Source organism: Diorhabda carinulata, chromosome 8, assembly GCF_026250575.1.
Source record: "Diorhabda carinulata isolate Delta chromosome 8, icDioCari1.1, whole genome shotgun sequence".
NCBI lineage: Eukaryota > Metazoa > Arthropoda > Insecta > Coleoptera > Chrysomelidae > Diorhabda > Diorhabda carinulata.
This window is the reverse complement of record NC_079467.1, coordinates 12,167,617-12,181,979: the sequence shown is the minus strand read 5'-3', so window position 1 is coordinate 12,181,979 and position 14,363 is coordinate 12,167,617. Positions and strand designations below refer to the sequence as shown.

General features: G+C 34.9%; 1 protein-coding gene across 1 annotated transcript; it reads left to right on the top strand.

The window, feature by feature from the left end:
- Positions 1–6,425: 6,425 nt before the first annotated feature.
- LOC130897075 (putative nuclease HARBI1) lies at positions 6,426–9,692 on the top strand. The gene is made up of 2 exons (XM_057805646.1): positions 6,426–7,023; positions 8,595–9,692. The coding sequence occupies exons 1-2, from the start codon at positions 6,781–6,783 to the stop codon at positions 9,354–9,356; spliced, it is 1,005 nt and encodes a 334-aa protein (XP_057661629.1). The 5' UTR covers positions 6,426–6,780; the 3' UTR covers positions 9,357–9,692.
- The last annotated feature ends 4,671 nt before the right edge of the window (positions 9,693–14,363 follow it).

Genomic DNA, 14,363 nt, shown 5'->3' with positions numbered 1-14,363 from the left:
GGTTTATTTTAATATTCAAAGAAAAATGCCATTTTTTGAAATAAATGATCGAATGTTTATTTCTGTATGTATTATTTATTACGACTGCGCTTACAGGACCATATCCTTTTCGTGAAATTTTCCGTAACCAAATTGCAAAGCGGTTGCCCTATGTCCTCGATAGCCTCACGATTTCCGTCTTGAATCGATGCTGGACTGTTGGCGTAGACCTTATCTTTCTCGTGGCCTCGAAAGGAAAAAGTCGCAAGGTGTTAAATCACAAGATCTCAGTGACCAATTGTGATCACCTCTTCGAGAGATAACACGATCCGGAAATTTTTCCCGTAAAAGATCGATGGTTTCGTTGCTTGTGTGGCACGTAGCGCCGTCTTGTTAAAAGTGAACGTTTCCAAATCAATACCAACCAATTCCGACCATAAAAAGTCATTAATCATCTCTCGATAGCGCAATCCATTCACCGTAACTGTTGCTCCAGCCTCATTTTCGAAAAAGTAAGGTCCAATGGCACCGCCAGACCATAAACCTCACCAAACAGTCACGTGTTGAGGATGGAGAGGATTTTCAACAATAACTCTTGGGTTTTCCGAGCCCCAGATTCGACAATTTTGTTTATTGACATAACCACTAAGACGGAAATGGGCCTCATCAGTAAAGATGATTTTTCGATGAAATTCCGGATCATTTTCATGCATTTCAAAGATCCAATCAGCAAAGACACGACTTTGTTGATGATCGGCCGGCTTGAGTTCTTGTGTTAACTGAACTTTATAGGCCTTAAGACACAAGTCTTTATGCAATGTTTAGTTTTTAGGACCAATCTTCCAAGTGGTTCGCGAAGGATAACCGTTTATCAATGAATTCAATCATCAAGGTTATACTGAGTGAAATTTTGGAGCAAGTGGAAGAAGATATAAGCGGAATTGGATTTAAGAGACAATGGGAGAGAAAATGGCTCAGTACGAGAAGTGAGCTTGGAACAAGTACAATTTTGCTTAGAGAATTTGCGGGAGAAGATAAGAGTGAATATTTTGATGCGTTGCGAATGTCAGAAGTTCAACTATCTACTGTCCAAAGTTGAAAACTTGCTTCTTAAAAAAAATACTGTGATGCGACCTGCTCTATCACCAAAGCTAAAACTGCACATTGTTTTATATTTTCTTGCAACTGGCAATAGTTATCGAAGCCTCTCCCATTTCTTCAGAGTATTTAAACCCAGCATCTCATTAATGGTACCTGAAGTTTGTGAAGCTATATATCAAGGATTAAGTGATTTCATAAATGTAAGTAAGTATAATTCATTGAATAAATAAAACCAAATTCTATAATTTTTTTTTAATTAAAAGTAATAATAATAAGCTAATTGTTTATAAAAAAGAATAATATTCAAGTAAAAATGTCAATTACTAATTGAAGAAATAGCTTCAGCTAAAATGTCATTGGTGACAAAAATTTCACTAGATATGGTAGAATGGTAAAGATGATAGTAATGGAGAAGGAGATCTGTGGTAAGAAGCTGAAGGAGAAGGTGTTTGAATCGGTGATGGTGTTGGCGAGTGTGTAGTTCAAATTTTGTAATCTTAGTTGGCTAATATAATTTTGAATATGCTGCTGTGCCTGAAGGGCCAAAGGTAAAGGCATAGCTTGTAACTGGCTTGCCACACTTTTGCCAAAACAATGAAACTCGTTCTATGAGGCGGCATTCATTGTTTTAACGACGTCCTCTACTTTTTCAGCTATCATTTGAAGGCCTTTCAATCTCCTTTTTTTTGTTGATTTTGAGAGTAATGGTGTCACAAATTTCTGGGATTCCGTTTCACTACCATCCGTAGGATCTGCTGCAGGGGTCTTATTTCTTTCTTGCGGGCAATATACTCCTGTTTTATCCTAAAATAAACAATAATAATTTAAAATTACATGAAATACATACAATTTGATATTTTAAGTCTACATTTATAAATTATATTATTATTATTAATGCATATTTCTTTGCAGGTACCATCAATCGAAGAATGGAAACAAATAGATTCCGGTTTTCAAAGAAAATGGAATTTTCCAATTCTCAAAGCGCCATCAGATACTGGAAGCTGTTACTATAACTACAAAAATAGCAACAGCATAGTTCTAATGGCCTTAGTAGATGATGACTATTGTTTCAGTTATATAGATGTAAGATGTAATGGAAGAGTTTCGGATGGAGGGGTTTTCAGTAACTGCAGTCTAAGCGGGGTCTTGGAAAATAATTTCCTTCCAGATAAACATGTTATCGTTGCTGATAACGCTTTTCCATAACAATTTGAATTTGAAACAAAAAATATTCAATTACCGCCTTTCTTGAGCACGACGAATAGTCGAAAATGCTTTTGGAATATTGGTTGGCCGTTTTAGGATATTTGAAAGACCTATTTCTGTTAGGCCTGATAAAGTTGACAAGATTGTAAAAGCTTGTTGTGCAATACAAAATTGGCTGCGCAAAACAAAAAGTAATTTGAACGCTCCGACAGTGGACTTTGAAGATACTTTTCATGGTCAAATTGTTACCGGGAATTGGAGGGATGTCCCATCAGAAGGGCTAGCAAGTTTACATGGAAGAACTCAGAACCATTCATCTCGTGATGCACGTATGATTCGTAATAATTATGCTGATTATTTTGTAGGTGAAGGATCAGTGAGTTGGCAGAGTAAAATGATAAATTAATTAATCCTTAAGTAAAATTGTTAATTATCCAATGCAATTTGTAAACATAAAAAAATGATTGAAATAAAACTTTACTCTCGTTATTTTGTGTTTTTCTTGGCCCTGCAATGTTTATGGTTTTTAGCGCCTCATATAACAAATTAAACCACTTTAAATTTGGGAGCTGTACCTCGTCTGTTCCCGCGCCCGATTTTGTGGAATCTTTCCATTTTTTTAGTTCCTGGGAATAGGTAGATCGTATGTTGCGAATTTTCACCTCTGCGTCCTTGAATCCAAAGTTTGGGATTACCATTGACAATACAATTTGATTGATTGCTGCTTGTTTTTTTTGTTTTACTCTATAATCAGAGTGTTTGTGATTCCACAAGCATTTGTCGGAAAGTTAGTTTTCCACGAATTTCATAGACGTGAGAACAAGGCATTCGCTCAGAATTTCTGTTGCCTTTCCTGGCAGGACTTTCCGGCCATACTAAATACTCTTTGAGTGATACATTGCTAGGATTGTTTGTTGATAATTCTTCTTCGTGTTCTTTTTCTAGGGGAGGATTCATGACCGATTTATTAGATTCATTGACTTCTGTAATTTCTGAAACACCTAAATACATAAATAAACCAACATGGAAAAGTAATAAAATAAATCTCACCCGTTGCAGAAGAAGTTGTTGCCAATTCTTCTTCTATTGACATTTTGGAAGTGCTTGCAAATATAATCGGCATGTCAGTAATGTTGGACAATTCTTGGTTGTCTTCGTTGGTGATATTGGTACAGTTTAAATCCATATTCACAGGCAAGGGTTCATCAAAATTTTGAAATTCAACTACTACTGAGTTGTTTTCAATCCCGTTTTCAATCTCGTTTTCAATTTCGTTTTCAGTCTCGTTTTCAACCGATGTACATAGATAGTTTTTCAGAATTTAGGCGGCCAAAATTATTTTATGTGATATTTATATTACAAAATAGTTACATAAAAAGAATTCTGTGTTTGGAATAACTTATCGAAATTATTTGTTGGTGCACGGTGGTTAGGCGCACCTACTTGTGATTTTTTATCAAAAAATATTTTATTCGAGATCGTAGTTGATTTCAAAGTGTTTTTTAATATTATATTGAAAATACATATGACATACTCACGGCTTTCCCCAAGGAGGGACAGCTGTCTACGTTTTAGTAATACTTTCAAGTATGTATTATTAAATAAAACAAAGTTCATTTTGTTCTAATAAGTAAGTAAATATATTATATTATTAAAAGGATCTTTATATTCGTTATACAATATTAAAGTTACATAAGCTAAATAGATAATCACTAAAAATAATCAATCATACATTGGAGACTTATTCATCTACATTTAAATTTTCGCCGCTTTCGTTAATTTCCATTGGCCGGTTTGGCTCAGCAGGAATTAACCCTTAACCACAGACATGAATTTGATTGACATTACGACAGGAGTCAAATTGACTCTTTGTATTTTAAATGGGTTTTTTTTAGAATTAATATGAAAAACTTGAAGATTTATCTAATTAAAAATTATTTTCAAGTTTAAAACTGTTTATTATAAAAATCATAATTATAAAAAACAAATAAAAACCACATTCTAAGATAATGAGTAAATAATTATTTTAAAATTTAAAAACGTTTAAAACAAAACAAATTTATTCTAAAAAAAGATTAAAAAAATATATTTAAATGCATGTTGAACATATAGGAGATGAACATTGTAGGCATACTGGACGCCTGCATCTAGAGCATAATGTAGAAGTTTTCCTTTTTAGTTTCTTGGGGCAAATTGAACAGTATTTTCTATTGGCGAGTTTACCTACTGGTTCTATTGGTTGCTCTTCTTTTCTTACCAAAATGTTTCTAATAGCTACTTTTATTTTCTGTCTTACACGTGAATTACTCTGTCTTCTCTCTAATTCTTCAGTGATAAGCTGCTTTCCAAGATTTTTCATAAACTCCAGTCTTGTATCTTTTCTTTCAATTTTGGTACTTTTAAAAAGAATATATGCATTTGCTGCACATATATCTAATATTCTAAAGAAAATTGCCATAGGACATCTTTGCGTTCTACGGCCAGTAGAATATAAAGCACATTTTTGATCTAGACTGTCAACTCCAGACTTCGTAGTATTATAGAAGTGAATCATTTCTGGTTTGTCGACATCAGGATCTTGAGCTGCGGAGGAATGCATTGATGACACGAGTAATACAGCCTTCTGTTTTTTTGGTACATGTGATAACAAAGTGACATTTTCCGAAAAACCATAAAGGGAACTTCCAATTTGTCTCGTCCTATTAGGCTGAAACTCGGGAGGTATTTCCGATTTATTTTTTTTCAAAGTACCGACGTATGTCAAGTTTTTGGTCTTCAAAACATTAACCAATTCGATGGATGAAAACCAGTTATCAGCCGTTATGTTTCTACTGCTTCCTTGAATAGGTATTGATAAACGTAGTACTGCTTGTGTTGGAATCAACAATTTTTTTTCAGTTTCAGTAGCGTATTCCCATCAGTTTTTTTCCCACAATACAGATATCCGTTATAAAAATAATTATTTCTTGAATCAGTTAGTGCCATTAGTTTCAGGCCATATTTGCATGGTTTCTGAGGTATATACATTTTAAATATGGATCTTCCTCTGAAACTTATAAGCATTCATCCACACAAGCCAAATGTCCTATAGTGTAAGCAGCTTGACAATTTGCAACAAATTTCTCAAATATTGCAGAAATAGGTGCTAGCGGATCATTCTCCTTTCGTTGTTGTCTGGTTTCTGAATCATCAAATCTAAGGCATTGTAATAAAATAGCAAATCGATTTCTGTTCATAACACAGCGAAAAATATCTCTGACTGTCCCATCCGTTGAAAACAACGAAGTGATATTCTCGTCATTTGATTTGAAAGCCGCAGTATATATAAGTAACTCTAATAAGGCATTTAGTTCAATCATGTCTAAGTCACGTAAATCCGATTTTGTGGGATCCTTATATAAATCTCTCATTTTTTATAGCTTTTGATTAGAACATTTAATAATTTCTTCTAACATATTTACGTCTAGAAGGCACGTCCACGATTCTTTTTCGGATATTTTGTCTCGCTGGCGCAGAGGATGGCGCAATCCAGGAAGTTGCCTTATTATAATATGTTTTGGTGTTCTCACATATGAACTTACTAATGGCGTCTTAGACCAACGAAATTTAGATTCTCCTTTTTTTCCTTTACCATAAAAATATTTATTTTTGTCTTCCGTTTCTAAATTTTCATCACATTGTTCATCTTCCTCTAAATATTCACTTTCTTCTTGATCAGTATCACTGTTATGATCACTAAGAATGTATTCAGAATCACTGACATCACTATCATTGTTGTGATCCGTCTCAACTTCATCACACCACCTTGTTAGGGTTTCCTCAAAATCTCTGTCAGTTACTCGAACCCTTTTTCTGGATGGTCCCGAACAAGAATCCATATTTCTATAAAAAAATAATAGAATATAGAATCCCTATACAATAAATTCTTTAAAAATATTAAAAATATTTTATTATTTACCTTGTAAACTCACCGGTTTATATATTAAATATTTATCACGTAACAACAGACGGGAGTCAATTAGACTCCAAAGATGCGCGCAAAACTTTAAAACCAAATAACGTAAACAAAACAATGTTGATTTTGATTATAAATTGCACATGGAGTCAATTTGACTCCTGACTGTGGTTAAGGCCTTGTTCGCACTATGCTAGTGATTTAGTCTAGTAGCAAGTAATTTAGTAGCTAAATTACTCGCTACTGGCCCAAAATCGTTCGCACTTCGCTTTAGTGTTTAGTTTAGTTTCAGTACAGTTTACAAGTGAGTGGTGTCTTGTAAGATGAACAGCCTACAGCGTAATAAAGTGAATTAACTGATTAAGTTAATCTTATCAGCGATTTTAAAAGTGGTAGAAGAGGAAATTTGTGTCATTGGTAAAAAGAAGCTGTGGATAAGAAAATGGATCGATAGAAGAGACAAACTAGGAGTTACTAATTGTGTTCTGAAGGAATTAGCATTGGAAGATCCCAAAGAATACTTCGATAGTTTGAGAATGTCTGAAAGTTGTGTAAATTTTCTGTTAATGAAAATACAATCTCAAATTCAGCGTGAAAATACCCTTTTGAGAAGTGCGATTCCCGCAATTACAAAATTACAAGCAGTTCTATACTTTCTTGCTACTGGATGCAGTTTAAGGACACTCACACACATGTTTAGACTCGGAAAATCAACTATTTCCGAATTCATCATTGAAGTTTGTGAAGCAATCTATGAATCACTAAAGGAATTTATCAAGGTAAGATTAAATAAGTATAGCTAGATACATTATGAAACATTTATTTATTAAGACAATAATTTTCAACATTGTTTGATATAACTTTTTATTATACAATAAATGCTTTGTTTGATTCCATCAATTTTGATTATCGACATTAGCGTTTTGCATTGCTGTAGAAATTAAATCTGACTTAATGGTAACGTTACTCTCAGTTTCGTTGTTGTTTATATGGCCAAATGGAAACATATTTGAGGAAAGCTGATAGTCATCAACATGTTCAGCATGATGAATAGGTAAAATGGCCGAAATACATTCAGTCGCTCGCTCTTCCAAATTATAGTTATTGGTCTCATTATAATACATTGGAGAATCGCTAGATGGTGATTCTGTAGCATATGACGACTGCGGCGTCCCGGGGATTCCGTTTTGTTCAGATGTAAGGTGCTGACGTCGAATTCTATTTAAATAAAGTTGAATATGTTCTTGTGCTTCTAATGCCGATAGTAAAGGCAAAGATTTCAGTTGAAGACCGACGTGCTTACCGAAGACCTCAAACTCATTTTCTACCACTGTTGAGTTGGTAGAGTTAGCTATTTCTTTTAGTTGTCTAACCATGCTGGAGAGCTGGGCAATTTTTTTCTTTTTTGCTGGAGGTGGAGGAGGAGATGTAAGTTCACGAAAATTCTCCACCGCAGTATTATTTTTTTCAGTATCTGTACCATCAGTGTGTGAAGTACTGGATGCCTGAAACAAAAAAACCTGTGAGGCACTCATGGAATTCATTCCCCCCTGGGAATGGCCCAGGGGGGAAGCATAGCTTTATTTGGCTTTGATTTTATACGTGCAAAAGCCGAAGTGCATAATGAGATAAACGTAAAAAAATAAATAGAAAATAATGTTATAACGAAGTATTCATTTTATTTCATGAAAATACAAAATAAATTGTAGGCAATCGTGTATAATAATTTATTTACAAGTAAAATAATATTATTTTTTGATATTCCCTCATGTTCTATGAAAGATACAATTGGTTTATGGTAACTTAAGTATGATACAAATGTCAAATGCCGCACAAGTCATTTTGTTTTCAATTTAACCTCTCTGAGAATCCTTTCGGTTATTTAAACAACAGTTTTTTCATTTTGAAACGGTTTTTGATTAAAATTGCTGAAAAAGTAAAAGTGCTAGATTAACACTTTAAGGGAACGAAATGTAGCTGGGCTCTTCCTGTTTAAAACCTTATGTCAACAAAAATCGTAGCTCGTTCCGTCAAAGAGTTACAAGGAAAAGAATGGGTGAAAACATCAAATCGCGTCGTCCGATAGTGTCTCAGAGACTGCGCAATGCGCCGCGCGGTCCCCACTCCTGTTATTATTGCATTTTCATCCACTTCTACGATATGTTCCAAGTTTCAAATCTCTAGCTCATCGGGAAGATAGTGAAAAATCGATTTCAAAATTATCGCTATTTTCGTCTGGCTCGTTTTTTCTGCCTTCATTCCTCTTCCCGCGAGGTCCAAAGCCTCCGATAAAAATGCTATGCTTCCAAAAATTTTATTAGCATCAAAGTATTCATCATTTTTTTTTCAGATTCCTACTACTACTGGCTGGAAAAAAATTGAAAATGGTTTTCGAGAACAGTGGAACTTTCCAGGATGCTGTGGAGCAATCGACGGCAAACACGTCGTCATTAAGGCACCCCCTGAGTCAGGAAGTTTATACTATAATTACAAAGAGACAAACAGCATTGTCTTAATGGCAGATGTAGATGATAAATATTGCTTTAGTTATATAGACGTTGGGTGTAATGGAAGGGTTTCTGATGGAGGCGTATTTCGTGACTGCAGTTTGTACCAAGAATTAGAAAACGGTGTTCTACCAGAGGGTCATGTCCTAGTTGGCGATAATGCATTTCCTTTGAAAGAATATTTATTAAAACCAGGAAATCAATTAACACTACAGCAAAAAATTTTTAATTATCGTTTATCTCGGGCTAGAAGAATAGTGGAAAATGCATTCGGTATACTAGCTGCCAGATTCAGAGTGTTTGAGAAACCAATGCCCTATAGCCCTGAGAAAGTTGTTAAGATAGTGAAGACCTGTTGCGCTTTACATAATTGGCTCCGACAAACAAAATCACAGAACAAACAGTATGAATACACAGTAGATACAGAAAATTATGAAGCAGGAGCTGGTAATTGGAGAAATGAACCAGAGTCTCTCGGAATGCAACCGCTACCAATTTCTTTAAGTAACCGTTCATCCCAAAGATCTATAGATCGTCGGGAAAAATATGCAAATTATTTTGTCGGAAGCGGATCTGTCCCTTGGCAGGCACGAATGATACATTGAAAATTACCAGCCCACCAACACCAGAGTTTAAAAATATTGTATTGCACTGCAATAAAATAATAGGTATGAGTAGATAAGTAGGTCACTTAGTGTCAGCAGTGAGGTTAAGTTTCGCAAGGATGCATCCAATAAACTGAACCATTTTACATAAACCGTGTCAGTCCCAACGCCTGAATTTTTGGAGTCCTTTATTTTTTTTAACTCTTGCAAATAGGTCGATCTAAAAAGGAATGGTTATCGTTAGGTAAAACTAATTCTAAAAACAATAGTAGTAATAATAACTAAGAACCTATTATATTATTGTAATAAATATGCTGTTGAAATAAAATAATAAAATTATGCACTAACCTGATGTTTTTTATTTTCAATTTAATTTCCTTTTCACCAAATCCAGGGATATTCATGGTGTTTTCTAAATCCGAGTAAGCGGATTGTTTCACTAGTTTGTTTTTATAATTAGAGGACTTAATATTCCACAAGCATTCATGTTCCAGGTATTTGAAAACAAATTTTAAAGTCGTTTCTTCACTCCAGCGAAACGTCATGTGTACTATCTACGTACTAATGAACTCGACTAAACTCAACAGGTTCGCACTTGTTTAGCCGGTGAGCCAGTGAGCATGGACGCGTGGTGGGGGGTGCTACTCGCCCGAGAAGAATAGAGTAAAATGGATCGACTAAACTAAATTCCTTACTAAACTACTCGACTAAATTTTTAGTGTTCAGACACATTTAGCTACTAAATTACTTGCTACTAGACTAAATCACTAGCAGAGTGTGAACAAGGCCAAGGGTTAATAGCTGCATTGTCTCAGGCAAAAATAATTTTGAAGCGGTTTTTTTGGTCTTTCTCAAGGAACTAATAAATGGGTCGGATGTTAATAGTAACCTATGATAAATATCTAAGTTGCATTCTTCCCTCGAAAACTTGCGAGCAAAGTTTAGGCGATAAGACCTAAAATGTTTATTGCGGGCCTCAGCAGCTTCTTCCGAAAGTTGCCCTATCGGCAACAACGAATTTTCTATTATTGAAGCTCCATGAATTACGACCTTATGCATCGTTGAAGTCATAGGATGCCAGCCATATAACTCAACATATAGTTTCGCAGTTTCCATGGCGTATTTATCATATTTTGCTACGTCAATCTTATGGCCGCCGCTTGATATAGCTTCTAATATCACTTTCAATCTAATAATCAAGTCATAACTTATCCCAGTGATTTCTGCAGCCAATTCAGGGTTCTCGAAGAATCTTCTGCTGGTATTTCCATCGTTTGTGTTACTTTTTGGCATATCGACTAAGAGACCTGTCTCCTCTCTAAATCTTTGCTGAATATCAAGTTTCTTCTCCTTTTCTAGATTTTTTTCTTCTTCGGTTCGTCTCTCACGATATTTTTTCACGGGCAATTTATATGCTAAATGCAGCACACTTTCGAATATCCGGATTCTTGCATGTAATGCGGAAAGGCCAAATTCAAGAGCTTCAGGGCATACATCATTTTTTTTGTTAAATCATTAAAATCTTTTGATGTAGCTCCACATATATAACATCTGCTGATCGATTTAGTGTCTGTAGCTGCATTGCAGACCTTTCCGTCAACCATAGTCATTTTAAAACTATGTTGAAAAAAAAAATTCTCTCCATTGAGGTCAACTTTTCGTCAAGTTTAATGAGTTTACACTATTCTTTACATAATTGATTTCTTCTTTTGCGATGTCCTTAGATTCTTTTACGAATCTTAATCTTATTGGACGGCAATATCTAGGTGAAGATGGAGTTGGATTTTGACACACGATTTTACTTTTATCCTCACCACAAACAATTCGTAGAGGCACAAATGAGCTTATAAAAATATTAGCAGTTTGAGAGTCTTTGTTTAAACTGGCTTGATGAGAGCCATAACAACCCCATTTGCAGATTAACAGTAACGGGTTCCTTTCAATGGCATCAAGTGTGAGTAAGACTTCTTCTATGAAGAGGGATACTCTAGTTACAGTGTGATCCAACAAAGATTGTAGGTTTCCTTCTGCGCAGGTAGACGTCACTCGTAATGACTCCTTGGGTGGGTAGCAATCTTCTTTGGCCTTCAATAATAATTCATAATGTGGATAGAATCTTTTGTTCGTTGCTCGAATAATTTCGTACTGTCTTCTGGTCAAATCGGCTTCAACAAACATTGTCAGTGCTTGCAGAGGAGTAAGGGGCTCTATTTCTTTAAACTTTGAATGTCTGTTTTTACAATCACTGGCAGACGCAGAAGAATTTGTAATGTCTTTTAAAACAGTAGACGCGTTTCTTTTTCCTTCTGTTTGTAAAATTACTTATGCCGCGTGAACAATTACTTCTTAGTAGATATCTAATGCGGGTTCAAGATTGGTGATATGTGACGTCACATAGTTGTGACGTGATAGTCGTGACGTCACATAGTCGTGACGTAACGTTTGATATTAATTTTTTTTTAAATAAAAATTTTCGAGCTGGGGATTTGAACCATCGAAGCTTGTATTCGCAGTCGCCGACCTTATCGATACCGCCATTAAGACACGATGAAAGTCTTGTATAAAATTGTGCATTTAAGCGGAGTGGGTTCCTGAGTCATCGGCATTTTTTTTTTAATATACAATGTGTACATAAAGTATGTTGCACTGCTGGTTGGATTTTTATCAAAAAAACGGTATTGTATACAGTATGTACGATGTCATTGTATCTCCGCTGCTATTTGTCGGATTTTCATCGAACAAAGGGCATTGTTTATACAGTATGTATATAAAGAAGATGTAATAAGGACGGTAGGATTTTCATCGACATTTTAATTTACAGTATGTAATACGAGCGTTAGGAACTCCGCTGGCGACACAGAAAATTTTTTTTGAGCATGCGCACGACTATATTTTTTATAATAAATAATTGTAAGAAGAGAAAGACAGTGTTTGTATTACAATGCCATCAGAAGAAGAATATAGATGCAAATGCAAAGTAATAAGAGGATTGGATCAAATGCGTTTGTTTGAGGAGGAAAAGAGTGTCTTCAAAAATAGAGAACTACCTCAAGCACAATATCCACTAAATAGAATAAAACCAACTACAAATTTTTTAAATATAATTTATTTAAGCAAAAAAAAGTTACAATGGTATCATACTTAAAAACCAGTTTCGTAGTCGTTCTACATTAATTTGAGTACAATTGAAAATTCCATCGGCATGGCAAGCCGAACCTTTTTTGAAACTTTCCATGGCGGTGTAAACTCCATATTCTTCAGCTTTGTGATTCCCGCTAACGTAAATATAATCGACATTTATACTTTTCAAAATCTCGTTAAATTTTGAATAATCAACATCCCCACAAGAGTACTTAATTCCATGGATATAACGTTCCAAAAACTTGATTGTTTTTCGATCTTCATTGTTAAGCAAATGAAGCGATAGTGGTGGCGTGAATATGTAGTGTCTATGTTTAAATCCGATTTCGATGGATAGTTCCTTAGGATGAAATGCACCTTCGATAGTGAAGCCTTGAATGCCAATGAATGCTACTCCCATTGTAGTTTATTTGTTACTGTCGCAGTTTCAGCATACAACCGTTTATTATATGATCGTTTTGATAATTTCCGTTAGTGGGTAATACTCCAATAAACAATCATGTATAATTATACAATATGCTCGAGTATTTGCAGGAAATCCTACACCTACTTCAATTTCCACTTTTATATCGACCGTCGATGTTCTCATTCCCTCCTCTTGTTTGGAACAGTCTATTACAAAGAGAGCATGATCTTTGAATGCTTCAATCCAATGTCGGATGTACTATGCTCGTAGGCACAGGTAGATAGAAGTATATAAATTTAAATAATAATACAATTCAGAGGAGGAAACTTTTATTTTTTCAAAAAATAATTACATGTATGGCAGTTGCGTTCTGAGCTCACCGGACCATCGACATGCGTACGTTGATCTGGTCTATTGTAATGCACGAAGCAAGGCAAGCAAATTTGCTAGTTGAAATCTGATCGATATTCTTGTGGTAATTTGTGCCAGTTGTCCAATAACTCCCAAGGTCTAACTCCTTCTACCAAATACTTTAGAGGAATAGTTTTCAATTCAGCACTTGTAAAAAAGAACAATTGTCTTTCATCAACTAACCACGCCACCAGTGCTTCAGACATTATAGAGGAATTGCAAACACAAATGTCCACAATTAATTTGATTGTAATTTTGGTACTGCTCGTAATTGTAAAATATTTTATTGCCGTCGATATAGGTGACAAGTTCTTTCGGAGGCTTCAGATTACCAAATGAATCGAAATATTCAACGATGTCATTTATCTTTCTATATGCTACCCAATGAGTGCCTGGATTTTTAGACACATCCAAATTTAAAATCGCCGATTGACATAGTCGCGGTACACTTTTCGGCAGAGAATCGCACATGTACACACCTCGGAAATATTTTATTTCTAATAATTTGGCAAACTTGATTAATTCATAGTCAAACAATGCTCTATTGGGTAGCTTCAATGATAGTTTTTTTTCAAGAATAATCCATATCCACCTTTAGCGTTCTTTCGCAAATACAGTCCTTTACCTATAGACTCCATAGCTTTATTGTGTCGATTATCTTCTTCCAATTTCTTTTGGGCATTTTTTGCATCGACCACAGTCTTCGCAATTCCCGCAGCACCACCCGATAACGCTCCAGTTATGATATTTTGTATAAAAAATATCTTTTTAAAAATAAACTTTATTTTTACACCAGTTTACAATTTCAGAGCTACAAACAGAATGAATAAAAAATGAATGATCATGAATTTATAAAGTTCTTTTATCGTTAAAAGCTGACACAGATATTTTTATATAAAGTGAGCAAAATAACTTCACATAACTCCTCCCTCCTTAAGTTAAAACGACACCGTCAAAGGGGTTGTTTCGCTGGGGTTGTTGACTGGCTTTCTTCATCTTTTTCAGTTTGAAACGTCTCCAAAATATCCAGATTATCATGGCTGGTATTA